At 36.3% G+C, this 17,115-nt stretch overlaps 1 protein-coding gene across 49 annotated transcripts in view; it reads left to right on the top strand.

The window, feature by feature from the left end:
* Nucleotides 1-17,115, top strand: part of madd (MAP-kinase activating death domain) — a 130,248-nt gene that overhangs the window by 69,188 nt on the left and 43,945 nt on the right. For 19 of the 49 annotated variants that reach the window (XM_049470907.1, XM_049470924.1, XM_049470908.1 and 16 more), the window contains 8 exons: nucleotides 77-249; nucleotides 1,071-1,306; nucleotides 3,113-3,272; nucleotides 4,041-4,144; nucleotides 4,242-4,444; nucleotides 5,360-5,613; nucleotides 8,268-8,404; nucleotides 9,980-10,081. In XM_049470907.1, coding sequence (XP_049326864.1) covers nucleotides 77-249; nucleotides 1,071-1,306; nucleotides 3,113-3,272; nucleotides 4,041-4,144; nucleotides 4,242-4,444; nucleotides 5,360-5,613; nucleotides 8,268-8,404; nucleotides 9,980-10,081 — 1,369 coding nt within the window. Of the gene's footprint in view, nucleotides 1-76; nucleotides 250-1,070; nucleotides 1,307-3,112; nucleotides 3,273-4,040; nucleotides 4,145-4,241; nucleotides 4,445-5,359; nucleotides 5,614-8,267; nucleotides 8,405-9,979; nucleotides 10,082-11,412; nucleotides 11,452-12,935; nucleotides 12,966-16,765; nucleotides 16,826-17,115 lie in introns of all 49 variants that reach the window. The other 30 variants (XM_049470918.1, XM_049470919.1, XM_049470923.1 and 27 more) reach the window with 5 other exon arrangements.

Genomic DNA, 17,115 nt, shown 5'->3' on the forward strand with positions numbered 1-17,115 from the left:
CTTCTCGCTCTTCCTCCCTGTTTCTCTCTTTCTCTCTTTGTATTTTCTCCTTCTCTCTCTTTCTCTGTTATTTTAGGCTTTGGCCAGTATGAGTCTGAACACTCAGCCCATTCTGAACTTTGAGAAGTTCCAGGAGGGCCAGGAGCTGCCCCTGCTGCCCCCAGGACGGGACAAGTCCTCCCCCTCGTCCACAGAGTTTAACCCTCTCATCTACGGCAATGATGTGGACTCGGTGGACGTGGCCACGAGGTCAGAGTTTCAGAATAAACGTGTTGTTTTACTGTCTAGTTTTAGCTAAATGAATGAAGGTGAATGACTAAATTACAGTATTTAAGTATATAATATTGAACAATTTACATCACAATATTTTTCCTTATTAATTTTGATTGATGCAAAATAATTCCAATATTAAGTTTTAAAAAAGTGCCAAAAAACTTCTGAAAAAAATATAATTTTGCCAGTTTTTGCAATGTGCCCAGTAAAGAAAATTTCATTGTCAGATACTGTAAATAATGTATAAGGAAATTCCAGAAATGCATCACCTTTATTAAAACATTTTTTTATTGCGGTACAAATATTGATATTAGATTGTAATTCAAGAATTATAGTAATAAAAAAGATAACAACCCAATAAAAAGTCTGTCAATGCATTAATATAACTAAAATGAGACAAATGGGGCAAAACTGGCAGAACCTAGGCAAATATCTGGTGGAAATACAGCTTAAACACAGTCAAACCAGAATAACTACAGATATAGATACATTTTTACGTTCTACTGTAAAATATTCCCACATTGCAACTTCTGTAATGTTCTGTTACTCTCTCACCTCAACTTCTGAGAACTCTCCTCACTGCTGCAGTGAAACTGATACTGACATTCCCATCCAGTAAAATATATATTCAAATTAGCCTGCACCTTATTTTAAAACATTAATTATAATGAATAATGCTGTATATTTTAGAAATGACTAAAAGTATACTAAAAGAGGTGGGACTCTGAGTGTTAATTTGCTCTGTATTCAGTTATGTCCATCCATCTTACTTCTGCCATCTGTTGTTTTTGACACAGGGTGGCGATGGTGAGGTTCTTCAACTCTCCGAACGTTCTGCAGGGGTTCCAGATGCACACTCGCACCCTGCGGCTGTTCCCGCGGCCCGTGGTCGCCTTTCAGGCCACCTCTTTCCTGGCTTCCCGTCCGAGACGCACCGGATTCGCCGATAAACTCTCCCACACGCAGGCTGTGGAGTATTATGGAGAGTGGGCCCTAAACCCCACTAACCTGGCCTTCCAGAGGATCCATAACAGTGAGAGAACATTAGTATAACTCTAGATAGATAGATGAATGATACTTTTGATGCTGAAGAAATTTTATACTGCAGAATATCTACTAGTATAGTTTATATATATATGTATATACATCTCTGGAAAAAAAATAAAGAGACTACTTCAGTTTCTGAATCAGTTTCTCTGATTTTGCTATTTATAGGTTTATGTTTGAGTAATATAAACATCATTGTTTCAGACAACATTTCTCCCAAATTCCAAATAAAAATATTATCATTTAGAGCATTTATTTGCAGAAAATGAGAAATGGCTGAAATAACTAAAAGATGCAGAGCTTTCAGACCCTAAATTCATATTCATAAAGTTTTAAGAGTTCAGAAATCAATATTTGGTGGAATAACCCTGTTTTAGGGCTGAACGATTAATTGCATTTGCGATTATCTCGCGATATTTTAAAATGAGATTCTCTAACCGCACAGGCTGCGCTTTGACTGGTCACGTGACTTGGGAGCGAGCCGAGCCGAGGACGAGCGGAGCAAACCCGAGCAGGAGGCAGGGAGGTGGAGAAGTGAAGTCAACACAGCGCACTTTCACACCAGCACTGTTTGGTCCGGTTAAATCGAACTCTGGTCCGTTTGTAACTTTAGTGCGGTTCGATTGAGCAGGTGTGAAAACAGTAATCGCACTCGGGTGCGGATCAAAAGAACCGAACCGAGACCTGCTAGAGGAGGTGGATAACGTTAATTAACACAGCTGTGAACAAACACTGTCTCCATGCTCGCGCCGTCTGCGCTGTATTCACCGCTCACAGCCGCGTGACTCTGTTTATTATGTATAAATCTGCGCTGCACGTAGAAACACAATCTTCTCGCTGTGTTTACATTTCCGTATATTTATATTTAACGTACTCCCGTGTCAGACAGCTCTGACCAATCAGAGGACACAGGCTGCTCGCGTGGTTTATTGATGCGCATTTTGGTGCGTTTACATTTATGCCTATGTGAAACCAGACCGAACAGAGCGAGAAAGCGCTCCAAGTAAACGAACTCATTAACTGATTCAGACCAGAGAAACGAACTACAGGTGTGAAAACGCCCTAAAAAAAAACATCTCAAAGCCTCGTATGGTATTTGCATGGCTAAAATGCCAACGACCAGTGCTGCATCTTCAAATACAGAAAATAACGAGTTGGTTAAAGCAGATTCTCTTTATGTTTTTTGCACTTTATTTTTTTATGATGTTACTTGCTGGATCTATTTTTTCTATAAAAAAATGGTGAAAAGGAAAAGCTATTTATATATTTATTTTTCTATAAAAAAAAAAAAAATGGTGAAAAGGAAAAGCATAGATTTGTTTGCTTTATTGTTATCTGTGCTTTAAATAAATCTGACATTGTTTATTATTAAACAAATTAATTTATTGCTTCTGTTTGTTGAAAAATACTTGAGAAGACATTCAAAAATCGCATTTTAAATCGCAATCGCAATTTATAGATAAAAAATTGCAATTAGATTATTTTCCAAAATCGTTCAGCCCTACCCTGGTTGTTAATCACAGTTTTCATGCTTCTTGGCATCATGTTCTCTTCCACCAGTCTTACACACTGCTTTTGAATAACTTTACTCCTGCTGCAAAAAAATCAAGCAGTTCAGTTTGGTGGTTTGATGGTTTGTGATCATCCATCTTCCTCTTGATTATATTCCAGAGGTTTTCAATTTAGTAAAATCAAAGAAACTCATCATTTTTAAAGCGGTTTCTTATTTTTTCCCAGATATTTATATATGCCAGTACTGCATGAGGTTGACCTATAACTGTGTGTATTCCAGATGTGTATGACCCGTCTCTAATCGGCGATAAGCCCAAATGGTACGCTCACCAGCTGCAGCCCGTGTTTTATCGAGTGTATGATGGGAATTCACAGCTTGCAGAGGCTCTGAGTGGACCACTGGAGGACGAGGCCAATGACTCAGACCCTACAGATGACAGGTATGTAGAACAATAATAATTTTTCATACATTCATACGCATAACGAAATAATAAACTTATTACCATATTTTTCGGTCTGTAAGGCGCACCAGATTATTTGGCGCATTATGCGACACTAGTAAGGAACAAGGGTGTCACCATGTTTCCCTTCTAATTTAGCAGGTATGGTTGGTGGTGGGGAGATTAATTAAATTAAGAAAGGCTAAGTTAAGTAAATAAAACTAATTCTTAAAAACAAGGACCAAGAGGAACACCTTCTTCTAAGCCACACCCACCTGTGAAAAATGTGCCAAAACTCAGAAGCAAAAAAATGGAGCAGAAACAAAGGAGAAATTCCAGAAGCAAAAGTTTTTAGCAGCAAAATCCACAAAAAAATCCACAAAAATACAAAAATCAAAGGAAAGACTGGCAAGATGCAAACAAAAATCATTTTAAAATAACTGCAAAAAGTAATAAAGTATCCAAGTATATTTTATAATATGTATTTGCTATTTTTTTTTCTCTTTTAAATATGCAACATACACTTTTTCCTTTCGATTTTTAAAGTGTTGTTTATTGCGTAAAACTTTTGGCACTCCAAACTATTTAAAAGTTGTAGTCTAAATTTTGCCAGTCTCACAGTTGTTTCAGACACATATGTGATGTTTTTTTAAGCTTCTGCTTGTGAGGAGGATGAATCATACATTCTGTCATTTATTTATTTATTTATTTTTTTGAGTTGTGATCTGAATGTTTATTAATGTACATCTGTTTGTGTCTGTGTTTTAGTGGCAGCGACAGCGAGGCGTACGACGACTCCAGCTCTTCCTACTCCTCACTCGGAGACTTTGTGAATGAGATGATCAAAGGGGACATACAGGGAGACACGCCGAGTTAGTCATCCTCGCTTCTCTATCTTTCTCTCTTGCTTTTTCCGGTTTGGTTTCCTCCTAATTGGACGTTTCTCTCCTCCCTGCGTCATCTCCGTAGATGTGGATCCCCTGACCCATGCAGCTCTTGAAGATGCTAATGAGGTGGAGATCCACGACTTTCAGGAGTATAAGGAGGAGGGTGGAGAGCGAGCGCCTGAAACGGAGGGACCTGCCGAGGCTGCGGACAGCCAGCCGCTCCGCTCCAGCTCCAGCACCACGGCCAGCTCCAGCCCCAGCACCGTCATACAGGGAGTCAATCACGTCAGTACACTACAGTACAGTACACTACAGTACACCACACTATAGTACTTTTCCTTTTTAACTTTGAATTAAACTCTCCTATTGTTTACTAGTCCAGTATCTTCTTATTTATTTAATCTTCATCTTATCAATGACTTTATTAATGCAGTTCTTCGCCTTTCAGAGCTCTAATTCTTCTCTTCACTGCTGAACCTGAGACTGACTTATTTATTTATTTATTTATTTATTTATTTATAATAAGTCTCTATTGTAGTACTGGGTGATTATGGCCTAAAATATAATTTTTTATTTTTTTCACAAGAAATATATTTTTTCAATTATAATCAATTATTTTCCCTCTGATAAAAATTAAACTACAGGTGACAAAGAAATGGTTCAAAACTAGGTTTACCTGTGTGTAAAAAAAAAAAACAAAAAAAAAAGGAATCTATTTGATGATCAGACGCATTTAGGATTGAGTGAATCAATGATTCATTACATTGTTTACAAGCCCATGTGTTACTATCACACGCTGACCTTGTGTCACACACACACACACACACATACTTCAGAATGCAGGACTGAAAATTGAGAAATAAAGCACTAAATAAGTCACAAAAAAAGCTTTGAAGAAGAGACAATTATTATATTATAATATATAATTATTATATTATATTATAATTATTGTAGAACCAGGGAAAGGTGGATAAACACTTCAGAAATGAGGAACGTTTTCAGATATGTTAGATTAAGTATGTAAAATCGCATTTAAACTGTAATTTGAATTAACCAAATGAATCTTGAGAATCAACTACTGTTGTATTTACTGATGAATAGAAAATAAATCTAACTTGTTCATTTGTTAGAATTGTTCTCAGTATGATGGATTTAAAATATAATCCTCATATCTATCGTTATATTGTATTTATTTTACAGGAGGCAACAGAGGCTGTTGAGTTGGAGGCGTCGGCTACTGCAGCGCTGCAGAACTCCGTCCCGGGATTGGCTCCTCCACCGTTTACAAGACCCGTCCCTGAACCGACCCCCGCAGACCTGGCCAATAAGAAGCGGGAGTACGATAACCCGTATTTTGAGCCCCAGTACGGCTTTCCTGCAGAGGAGGAGGCTGACTGTGAGGAGCAGGAGGAGAGCTACACTCCCCGCTTCAACCAGAACATCAACGGAAACAAGTACGTCTAAAACACGCGTACTAACGGACAATTGTAAAACAACTGTAAAAACAGAAACTAAGGTAACACTTTACTTGGATGGTCCATTTGATGGCCTCTTTGATGCTCAACTGACATTCAACTAACATTCAACTACATGTCTATTAAATGCAAATGAACTAAAAGGTGAAAGTAAATGATTTTCTATTGAATATAACCCAACATTCAACTCTAACCCAAACGCTTATCTTAATATTTTAGGATTGGGTTTAGAGTTAGAGTTTAAGCTTAGGTTAAGTTTAGGGTAAGGGTTAAGTGTAGGGTTAGATTTTATGGTTGATTAATGGTTAAAGTTAGGGTTAGGTGTAGGGTTAGATTTTAGGGTTGATTAAGGGTTAAGGTTAGAGTTAAGTGTAGGGTTAGATTTTAGGGTTGATTAAGGGTTAAGGTTAGAGTTAAGTGTACTGTTAGATTTTAGGGTTGATTAAGGGTTAAGGTTAGGATTAGGTGTAGGGTTTGATTATATGGTTGATTAAGGGTTACGGTTAGGGTTAGGTGTACTGTTAGATTTTAGGGTTGATTAAGGGTTAAGGTTAGGATTAGGTGTAGGGTTTGATTATATGGTTGATTAAGGGTTAAGGTTAGGTTAGGGTTAGGTGTATGGTTAGATTTTAGGGTTGATTAAGGGTTAAGGTTAGGGTTAGGTGTAGGGTTAGATTTTAGGGTTGATTAAGGGTTAAGGTTAGGGTTAGGTGTAGGGTTAGATTTTAGGGTTGATTAAGGGTTAAGGTTAGGGTTAGGTGTAGGGTTAGATTTGAGGGTAGATTAAGGGTTAAGGTTAGAGTTAAGTGTACTGTTAGATTTTAGGGTTGATTAAGGGTTAAGGTTAGGATTAGGTGTAGGGTTTGATTATATGGTTGATTAAGGGTTACGGTTAGGGTTAGGTGTAGGGTTAGATTTTAGGGTTGATTAATGGTTAAAGTTAGGGTTAGGTGTAGGGTTTGATTATATGGTTGATTTAAGGGTTAAGGTTAGGTTAGGGTTAGGTGTATGGTTAGATTTTAGGGTTGATTAAGGGTTAAGGTTAGGGTTAGGTGTAGGGTTAGATTTTATGGTTGATTAATGGTTAAAGTTAGGGTTAGGTGTAGGGTTAGATTTGAGGGTAGATTAAGGGTTAAGGTTAGAGTTAAGTGTACTGTTAGATTTTAGGGTTGATTAAGGGTTAAGGTTAGGATTAGGTGTAGGGTTTGATTATATGGTTGATTAAGGGTTAAGGTTAGAGTTAAGTGTAGGGTTAGATTTTAGGGTTGATTAAGGGTTAGGGTTAGGTGTAGGGTTAGATTTTAGGGTTGATTAAGGGTAAAAGTTAGGGTTAGGTGTAGGGTTAGATTTTAGGGTTGATTAAGGGTTAAGGTTAGGGTTAGGTGTAGGGTTAGATTTTAGGGTTGATTAAGGGTTAAGGTTAGGGTTAGGTGTAGGGTTTGATTATATGGTTGATTAAGGGTTAGGTTTACGGTTAGGTTCTATTTTGCATCATTAACATTCAACATAGGGTTAAGTTAAATTTAATGGACATTCAATTCAATGTTAGTTAAATGTCAGTTAAGCATCAACAAGGCCATAAAATGGACCATCCAAGTAAAGTGTTACCGAAACTAAAGCAGACCCATCTAAGGTTTTGTATTAGAGAGCCTAGTACATGCTTAAAACGTCCAAATTATGTTCAGTTGTTAAGTAATCACAAATGAATGTCTGTAAAACAGTAGATCTAAAGGGTTTTCTGTATGTTTTCTATATTCTACAATGAATAGCTTTTGGTGTGGAATAAGAAGCACCATCCATAAAAAATACAGCTTATACTAGTATTACTTTTATATGAATATTGTATGTGAATATTATGCTTAAATCTACAGTATCGTGCAAAAGTCCAACTACTTGTTAGAATTGCAAAAAGCAGGAAGCATGTAAAGTACCAGTCAAAAGTTTGAACACACCTTCTTATTCAGTGCATTTAAATGCTCTTATCAGGGGAACTGTTAACCTGCACTTTCTGAGGCTGGACACTTTATTTCCTGGGGTGTTTCTGATGAGTGCCAGTTTCATCCTTATGTTTTTGATGGTGATACTGTTAAAGATTTTGGAAATTTTCCGATTGACTGACCTTCATTTCTTTAAATATTGTTTTTTTTTATTTATTTAGTTGAGTATTTCTTGCCTTAGAACATTACTCAAACTGATGCTCTCAAACACATTAAGAGGCAAGAAATTCAAGTAATTAACTCTTGACGTGTTCAGCAGCACAGCTGTTAACTGAAAGCCTGAATTCCAGGTGACTCATAAAACTCATAAAACTATCTGAGAATCTAAAATATCAAACATATATTCTGGTTTGTTTTAACACTTTTTTTGTTTACTGAATAATTCAGTATATTTTCGTCATAGTTTTGATAACATTAATCTTAATGCAGAACATTTAAAAACAGTTAAGGTGTGTCCAAACTTTTGACTGTATTGTACTATATTTCAGTACTGTATTGAATTCTAGCTTAATTAGTCTAGTTCTTTTTTTTTGCCAACACCTTTTCCCAAAAATGTTTAAAAGCATGTTTTATGCACACACTGACCCATTTACACACACATTCTGATCTCTGATACTCCTGTATATGTTCTAATAGGCCGTCCCGCCCGTTGAGACCCAGCAGCCTGAAGCTCCCGGGTGAATCTGATGGCGAGGACTCTAAGAACAGCTCACCCAACTCCACCATCTCCAACAACAGCAGCGACGGGTTCGGAGGACTCATGTCTTTTGCCAGTGAGTGTAATAAAATGTCGATACGTCAAATAAAGATGGGTGTCAGGCAGTGAATTGTTTAGGTTATGTTCACACAGCCCAAATCCGATTTTTTATTGTGAATCATCAATCTGCCCTCTGTCTGAACAGACAGAGCAGCGCTTCACATGAAGTTTCGGTTTCATTCTTCAATCTTACAAGCTGTGAATGAGTTCAGACTCTACAGCTGAGCTTATCATGATCATGAGTATTTACACCAGCTCACTGAAAACGACACATTATTCAGCCAAAGTCAGGCTTTTCTTTATTTAAATTTCATTTTCCTTAGTTGCTGCAGCCGTGATCTGTAGCAGCATGTGACCAATTCATTAGGAACGTCATGTTACCGCGACACAAGCCTTCTAATATTATTAGAAGAAACTGATCAGTCCACATATGTGTGAGATCTGTTATCTAGTATTTTCGTTTTTTTTTTTTTTTCCATTTTCCCATTTACTCGCGCTTACTTTTCATTCTCCTCTCCTTCCTTCTGTTTTACTCACAAAATTGCATCAATTCTGATCTGTCCATTCAGATACTTTCAGATTTGCGTTACCGTGAATTGGATATATATTGGATTTCAAAAACCCAGATCAGATTCACTGTGGATGTTGTGTTTTTTTTTTTTATACACTTCCACACGTGTCACATATGATGTAAAAGATCCGATTTGGGTCACATTTACCGTTTTTAGATTGCACTGTTCTGATTGGAGAAAGTTAACTTTTCTTTTACTTTATTAATATTAATAAATATAATATATATTTAAATATAATATATATTATAGTATTAATATTATTGTGATTTTATACCATGACAGTTTTATTCCATGATTTATTTATTTATTGTAAAATTTTATTAAAACAATTGCAATATATTACCTTGCTTATATTATCGCTATATATTGCAATTATATTAACTCATAGTATCCTGTATCAAGAGTTGTTTTCCTCTTTCCTTCTTTTGTGTCTTTCCTACTTTAGTTCATAATTATATTCTCAGTGTAAGTTTCTTTGTATAAAGTTTGTTACTCTGAGATTATGTAGGGATATTTTGATATATCAATGTATCACAATTAATTTTTTAATTTTTAAAAGCATCACAGCATCTTTCTCATTTTTCTTTCTCTCTCATCAGTTCAATCTTTTATTCTCTATGTAAGTGTCTGTGTATAAACATTGTTACTCCGAGATATATATATATATATATATATATGTATATATTGATCTATCACGATATTTAATTTTTGGATTTTTCAAAAGCATAGCATCTTTCTCGTTTCTATCTCTTTCTTCAGTTTAAACTTTTATTTTATATTTAAGCATCTGTATATAAACCGTGTTGCTTCAGAATTCTATTATTCTGGATATAATTTGAATATTAATTTTTTTGCATTTATTTTCTAGCATTCACTGCAGCTGCTCCTCCACTTCACTCTACTCTTATTTTATAACCATTATCCCACACATGAGCCCACATGTGCCACTGAATTGAACCGTGCAATGTGCATTCTGTGTGTGTGTGTGTGTGTGTGTGTGTGTGTGTGTGTGTGTGTAGGTAACTTATATAAGAACCACGGCACCAGCTTCAGTCTATCCAGCCTGGCTCTCCCTAATAAAGCTGCTAGAGAGAAGAACACCCCCTTCCCCAGCCTTAAAGGTATAGTACAGTTCCACCTGCCCTAAAGGCCCTGCTACCTTCCTCCTGTCCCTGCCCTCTCATCCTCTCATCCTCCCATCCTACACTCGTCCCTCACTGTCTGTCTCATCCATCTATTCTTCATATCTACACTTCTGTCTGTCTGTCTGTCTGTCCGTCTGTCTGCTCAGTTCTTCAACTGTTCCTCTATTTTTGCCCACTGCTTGAAGTGTATCCCCTCTCTCTCTTTCTCTCTCTCTCTCTCTCTCTCTCTCTAGCTCTCTCTCTCTCTCTCTAGCTCTCTCTCTCTCTCTCTCTCTCTCTCTCTAGCTCTCTCTCTAACTCCTTTTAAAGCTAAAGTGCTCTGAACGTAACCAAGACGGACTAAATATAGCAAAAATATATACAGCTCTGGAAAAGGTTAGGAGAGCACTTCAGTTTCTAAATCAGTTTCTCTGATTTTGCTATTTATAGGTTTGTATTTGAGTAAAATGAACATTGTTGTTTTATTCTATAAACTACAGACAATATTTCTCCCAAATTCCAAATAATAATATTGTCATTTAAAGCATTTATTTGCAGAAAATGAGAAATGGCTGAAATAACAAAAAAAGATGCAGAGCTTTCAGACCTTAAATAATGCAAAGAAAACAAGTTCATATTCATAAAGTCTTAAGAAATCAATCAGAAATCAAAATTTGGTGGAATAACCCTGGTTTTTAATCACAGTTTTCATGCATTTTGGCATCATGTTCTCCTCCACCAGTCTTACACACTGCTTTTGGATAACTTTAGGCCTTTACTCCTGGTGCAAAAATTCCAGCAGTTCAGTTTGGTGGTCTGATGGCTTGTGATCATCCATCTTCCTCTTGATTATATTCCAGGGGTTTTTAATTTGGTAAAATCAAAGTAACTCATTATTTTTAAGTGGTCTCTTATTTTGTTTTCCAGAGCTGTATATATAATTGTATATGGAAATAAGGCTAATATATAGCTAGATAGGGTAGCAGCTACCTGCTGTAAAGTGTTATATAGGCCTGTCACAATAAGAGTTTTTGTGGACAATGTATCATTGTCTCTATATATAATTGCACTAAACAATACTATTGTCATTTTAGGACTATTTTATTCCACTGCTTTATAAATAGTATAGTAGCATAATTAAGCAGTCACACACATCATATTATATATTTACTTGATACAGAGGTGGAAACATGTCCGTTACAGTTGTAAAATAACTTTGTATAGGAGTTACTATTTACTATATATTTTTACCTCATTATTCTCTGTTCTCTTTCCCTTCTGTTTAAATTTTATTTTTATTCTGTGAATTTGTTTCTTTAATATAAAAGAATGGCTTAATTTTGAGTTAGACGATGAGGCGGATCAAGGTTGGTAGGAATGTTGCTTGGTTCCTTCTCACTCTCCTTGTTTATACCCCGGACTCTGAGGTGCTAGTCTGGAAATGAACCATGAGCTGATGATGATGCCTTCTTTTTCCTCTCTATATTGGAAAGCAGCCTTTATGGCCATTCTATTTTGTTACGTTTATTATAAGCATAATTTATGTGTAATATTTAATGTTTTGTTTTTTTTTATTAGTGCCATCATAAAAAAAAAACATTTTGTATGTCTAGGTCCCTATGCAGTGCATTTACTGAATTGAATTTGTATTGATTTAGGTGCGTCACGATTCAGTCTGTTTATACGTTTTCTCGCCTTCCATCTGCCTCGTTTAAATAGCAACAGTGCTTGTGAATATATCTACACTGATGGGTGTGGTGGTCTGGAAGTGAGGTGTGCTCAGGTAAATTTCTGGAGTATTGCTATCTTAGCAACAAAAAAACACAGGTGCGCCACTGACTGAATACAACCTAAACAGATGATAACAGCTAGATGTTTATTGCTATCTTGGCAGTGAATTGTCAACACAGGCACATCCCCAACGTGCGCAAAACCCCCTTTGTTACGTATACATGGGCAAGCAGCAGTGCACGCAAACCCAAACTTTTACGTCGACAATGAACAGAATGAACAAGTAGACCAGATTCCTCTGCTGAGAAGCGTTTGTTGGACACGTCCAGGTAGCTGCGCCTTTAAAATAGCAATCCACCAAAGTCAGAGCGCACCTGACTTTTACTCAGGAAACGCTGATTGAGTTACTGCACGTTACGCCCAAAATTAACCACACCCATGATTAATTTAGAGAAATCGTACATGCCTTTTGAGCGTTTTAAGGCAACTTTACAATAGCAAAAACACACCGACACCCCCTAAATTCAAGCTAAAATATGTTCCCAAACCTCTAAAAACTGCTAAACACATTGGAAAATTTCTGTTTATTCATTTATCAATAAAATGAATTAGCACGTTAATAACAGCTGCCGGATTCAATTAACGTAAAAACAGAAAATATAGCTTTTAAAAAAAGTCCTAAACTGTTACAATAATTCTGACTCATAAAATGCATAAGATACTTGTTTTCTGTCTTATTGCAGTTTTTAATGTTGTACACCACTAAAACATTTTAACAAGATTTTCAGATGCATTAAATGAATGCATGATAACCTATCACACTTATTAGTATTAGGATTACTATTAGTATTAGTTTACTACTCTTTCACAAACTGTCTGTCTTGCAGCTGAAAGATACGAGCTGTACAGGACTAGGATGGTAACATTAGCTGAGCTAAAGTAGCCTTTGTGCAGTGCTGTAGACGGAAAAATGAAGGCATTATTAAAGCACTTGGTCACTTTCCGTAGCTAGCACCAGTAGAATTTATGTTCTGTTCTCTTCTGTTCTGTTTTTAACCTTATTTTCTGTTGATTTTGTTTTTTGTTTGTTGATTTTGAATGAACTGTGTTTATTGCTCAGATGATGGTGATGAGAGTCCTGAGAGTCCCGGTATGTTTTATATATCTGTCCCCTGCTCTGAACTGCTGTGTAGCCCCTGATCTCTGAGAGAATCAGAACTTATTCTCTCTGTGTGAGCTGTAGGCTGCTGATTAGCCTGATTAGAGGGATATACCTGAGTGTGTGTGTGTGTGAACAGAATGTACTAAAAAAAAAAAAGGTATATCCACACTTCCTGTGTGTTTTTGCTCCTATCCCTTCTGGCCTCTGTGCGTGTTTGAGGGTGTGTGAGAGAGAGTGTGTTGGTGTTGGTGGCTGAGTGTACACTGGAGAGTGATACAGGTGTACGTGCCTAAAAAGAGAAGCCTTTCCTGGTTGTGTATTTTCCCTTATTTTCCTTTGCACTCCTCTGTGGTGTGTAGTGTGTCCTGTGTGTCTATTTTTTGTGTGTTTTATGTGCAGAGTTGCGCGAGTGGTACGTTCTGTTCCAGGTGACCAGTCTATGCTCCTCCCACAAATGCATTTATGAAAAAATACTAGTAGTAGTGAACCAAAATGATCAGCAAACAGCAGATTTACTGCCGATGCCACTGTAAAGCTTAACTTAGCTTAAGTTAAGTAAACAAAACTGTAATTCTTAAAAAAAAAAAAAAAATATATTTTAAAGTAAAACGAGTGATAGATATTAATCTACACAGATTTTTCTCCTGAAAACTGTTTATTTGGGTGATTAAAACACTTTCATTTATTTACAGTAATCTTAGATTTCCAGATTTTCACTAAGGCTGAGTGCAGCAGCATTAGCATTAGCATTAACAGCTTATACCGTGACGCTATACTGAGGAACCATGAGTGTTCCTATCAGCTAGCGGTTTATTCCACGTAGCTTGTTTTAACATATTCCCTCCTCTGAACGGTGAAAGAGCTAGCGCTTAGCGTAATTAGTTGCTAATGCTGATACTGCTCCAGCAGTGCTTGCCGAAGTTAACAGCAGACTACAGGCCAAGGTGTACTGGATTGTAAGTCATTTCATTTGTTCAGTTAACTCTCACAAATTGAATGAAACACCTCTTTACACGCTCTGTGTCCGTTTTGTACCCAATCACATCCTGGCTGTTTTACACCTGAAAGATACGAGCTGTACAGGGCTAGGATAGTATCGTTAACTTGGCTTTAGCTAGCATCTGTTTGTTTACCAAACGACAGATTGCTAAGCAGCATTTTATAAAGCACTTCTAAAGTAAGTTCATGCTGTGTTGCGTTGTCTGCTGGTGAATTAAAAAGTTTAAGTATTTAATAAATACATTTACTCTCTTTAGTTTGACCAATGATGCAAAAAGTGGCAAAATGTTTGGTATTTGATATCTAGCCATCATCAAATATTTCATGTTGGTTGAGTTCGATTTCGTCCAAAATATAATTTTTTTTATTATTTCAGTGGATAATAAATGTACAAAATGTTGACAGTGATGACATGTCCAACATTGCACCAGCTGGTGTGTTAAAAACACATTAGTTGGTGGATCATGAACTGGTCAGTTCCACTTCATCACAAAATGACTTCTGACTAAAGTGAGAAATGTATCTGGCACTGCGTTTAGCACTGGAACTTATTTAGCACTGGAACTCTGCTGAATATGAGATGTTTGAAGAGTTTGACCCATGTGACCTCTGCAGTATTAGCTTACATAATGCAGAAAGGATGTGTTGCACTTAGATCTGATATTAATACTGAACTAGAAAACCTTGTATGTTTCTAAAATTACATTTTATACAGTATTACATAACAGTACTTGAGGGGATGAGTTGCAAAGATGTGAAAAGTGTTGACATTCTTTACTTTGTAGGCAGAAGTATAGATACTAGGATTAAAAAAATAAAAAATAAACTTCTGTAGACGTTGAATAAGTATCAACTCAAGCTATTTTTTTTTTTACTCTTTAAGTAAAAGTGTTTAAAAAAAAGTACTGGTTTCAAAACTATTTTCTGTATAAAAGTAAACGTTGCCGCATTATAGCTTTTTCTAAAAGCCATAATGACTATAATGTTAAAATATTAAAATGTTAATGTTCAATGTATCATTTTGGATGCATTAGGCTGTTCCCTAGTGTTTCAGCTGCATATATGCTCATTGTAAATTAATGTATTTTGGAGGAATATAAATATATTGAAGATATTAGAGAAGCTTAGTTGGACTGGAGTTTGTCTGGGGCGTGATGTGTGCAGTTGTCATGGATCACAGTATTAACCAATAGGGAGTGGGAATGGTATATGTTTATACTTCTTTACATTCAATCACAATCAGATTCACTCTGGATAAAGGAGAGATTTATCTGGATAGGGGTTTTATTGAATGATGAGAAGCCGGAATGAAAACGAGCTGAAATGAAGTAGTATTTTATTAAAATATAAGGAGTAGAAAGTTTAGATAATTGTGTGAAAATGTAAAATAATTACTCCAGTAAAGTATAGATAGCAAATATTTCTACTTAAGTAAGGTAATGAAGAATTTGTAGTTAATTACTTTACACCTCTGATGGCTTTGGAACACCTACACACCTTTGTAAGTTGTGAATATTTATATTAGTTTTATTTTGTGTATCAGGCAAGTCCTTTAGCTTCCTTGAGACATGGCAAAAGTCATGGGACACCATTTATTTATTTATTGTTCTTCTCAATACTGCGCGTGTTTGCTCAATCCCAGCTCTGGGTACTAGATCAGTATAATCTTTAGCCGCTGGCTTATTTCAGATATTAATTTCCGTACCATTCAAGCTTTGCATATACCTAAAATGGATTTTTTTTTATTGCCTGGCTGCTCCCCTGTAAATATAGTTATTATTTGTTTTATGACTCAATCCGAGTTCAATATAGAGAAATGAATTAAAATCCCTTTTCTTATATTCTATAAAGCCTTTGCTTCATTGAATTTACTGCAATATTTCTTGATATTTACTCTTATCTCATAGTTTCTGCTGTAGGCTCACCCGTTCCCAGTTATTGATTTTGTTAGATACACAGCTCTGTAAAAAAAATAATAATAATAAGAAACCGCTCCAGTTTCAGAATCAGTTTCTCTGATATTTATAGGTTTATGTTTGAGTAAAATTAACTTTGTTGTTTTATTCTATAAACTACAGACATTTCTCCCAAATTCCAAAAAAAACGCCATTTAGAGCTTTTTTTTTGTTTGTTTTGCAGAAAATGAGAAATGACTGAAATAACAAAAAAAGATGCAGAGCTTTCAGACCTCAAATAATGCAAAGAAAACAAGTTCATATTCATATTCAAGTTTTATGATTTCAGAAATCAATATTTGATGGAATTTTTAATTACAGTTTTCATGCATCTTGGCATCATGTTCTCCTCCACCAGTCTTACACACTGCTTTTGGATAACTTTATGCCTTTACTCCTGGTGCAAAAATTCAAGCAGTTCAGCTTGGTTTGATGGTTTGTGATCATCCATCTTCCTCTTGATTATATTCCAGAGGTTTAAAATTTGGTAAAATTAAAGAAACTCATCTTTTTTAAGTGGTATCTTATTTTATTTTTTCAGAGCTGTATTTACCAATGGAGAAAAAGTACTTCTTTGCAATGGAGATTTTGGGACAGCATTTTTTTTCCTCAAACTCTTTTCTTTTGTATCCCTATATATCTCTCTCTCTATCTCTCTATTTCTCGTATTCTACTATCTCTCTCTCTCTCTGCTGGGTTTCTCTGCACTGCTTTCTACATGTGTCCGGTGTCTGTGGTTGTGGGTTGATGTTTGGACTGGTTCTGTCTGGGCCGGTGTTGCTCTCTGTCCCTCTTTAACCCCCCTTTTGCACTAATTCTGGCTTCTGTGTCCAGTATTTGGGCTAAATTCTCTAATGGAGATTATAACAGAGGTCGGCCCGGGGAGCGGAGAAGGTGGGTTCCGCCCTTTGCTGCGTGAGCTGCATGCTTCTCCAAAGCCAGTCAACTACATCTCCCAGCATCCTCTTCTCTTCCACCATTGCTTCTTGTCGTTCCCCTGAGAAGTCACATGGTCGTTCGTCACTGTGGTCGTGCTATTTGTTCATTTATTAATCTGCTCATTCATGCCAGTCCACTGTGTTGTAACAAGGGTTGGGCCCGTGATTTTAGAGTAAAGAAGTTGAGTGAAAAAGGAAATAACTGCTGAAGTTTAACCATACAAAAGAAGCCTGTGTTGTGTCTGT

This window comes from Astyanax mexicanus, chromosome 23 (assembly GCF_023375975.1).
Source record: "Astyanax mexicanus isolate ESR-SI-001 chromosome 23, AstMex3_surface, whole genome shotgun sequence".
In the NCBI taxonomy this organism is placed as follows: Eukaryota; Metazoa; Chordata; class Actinopteri; order Characiformes; family Acestrorhamphidae; genus Astyanax; species Astyanax mexicanus.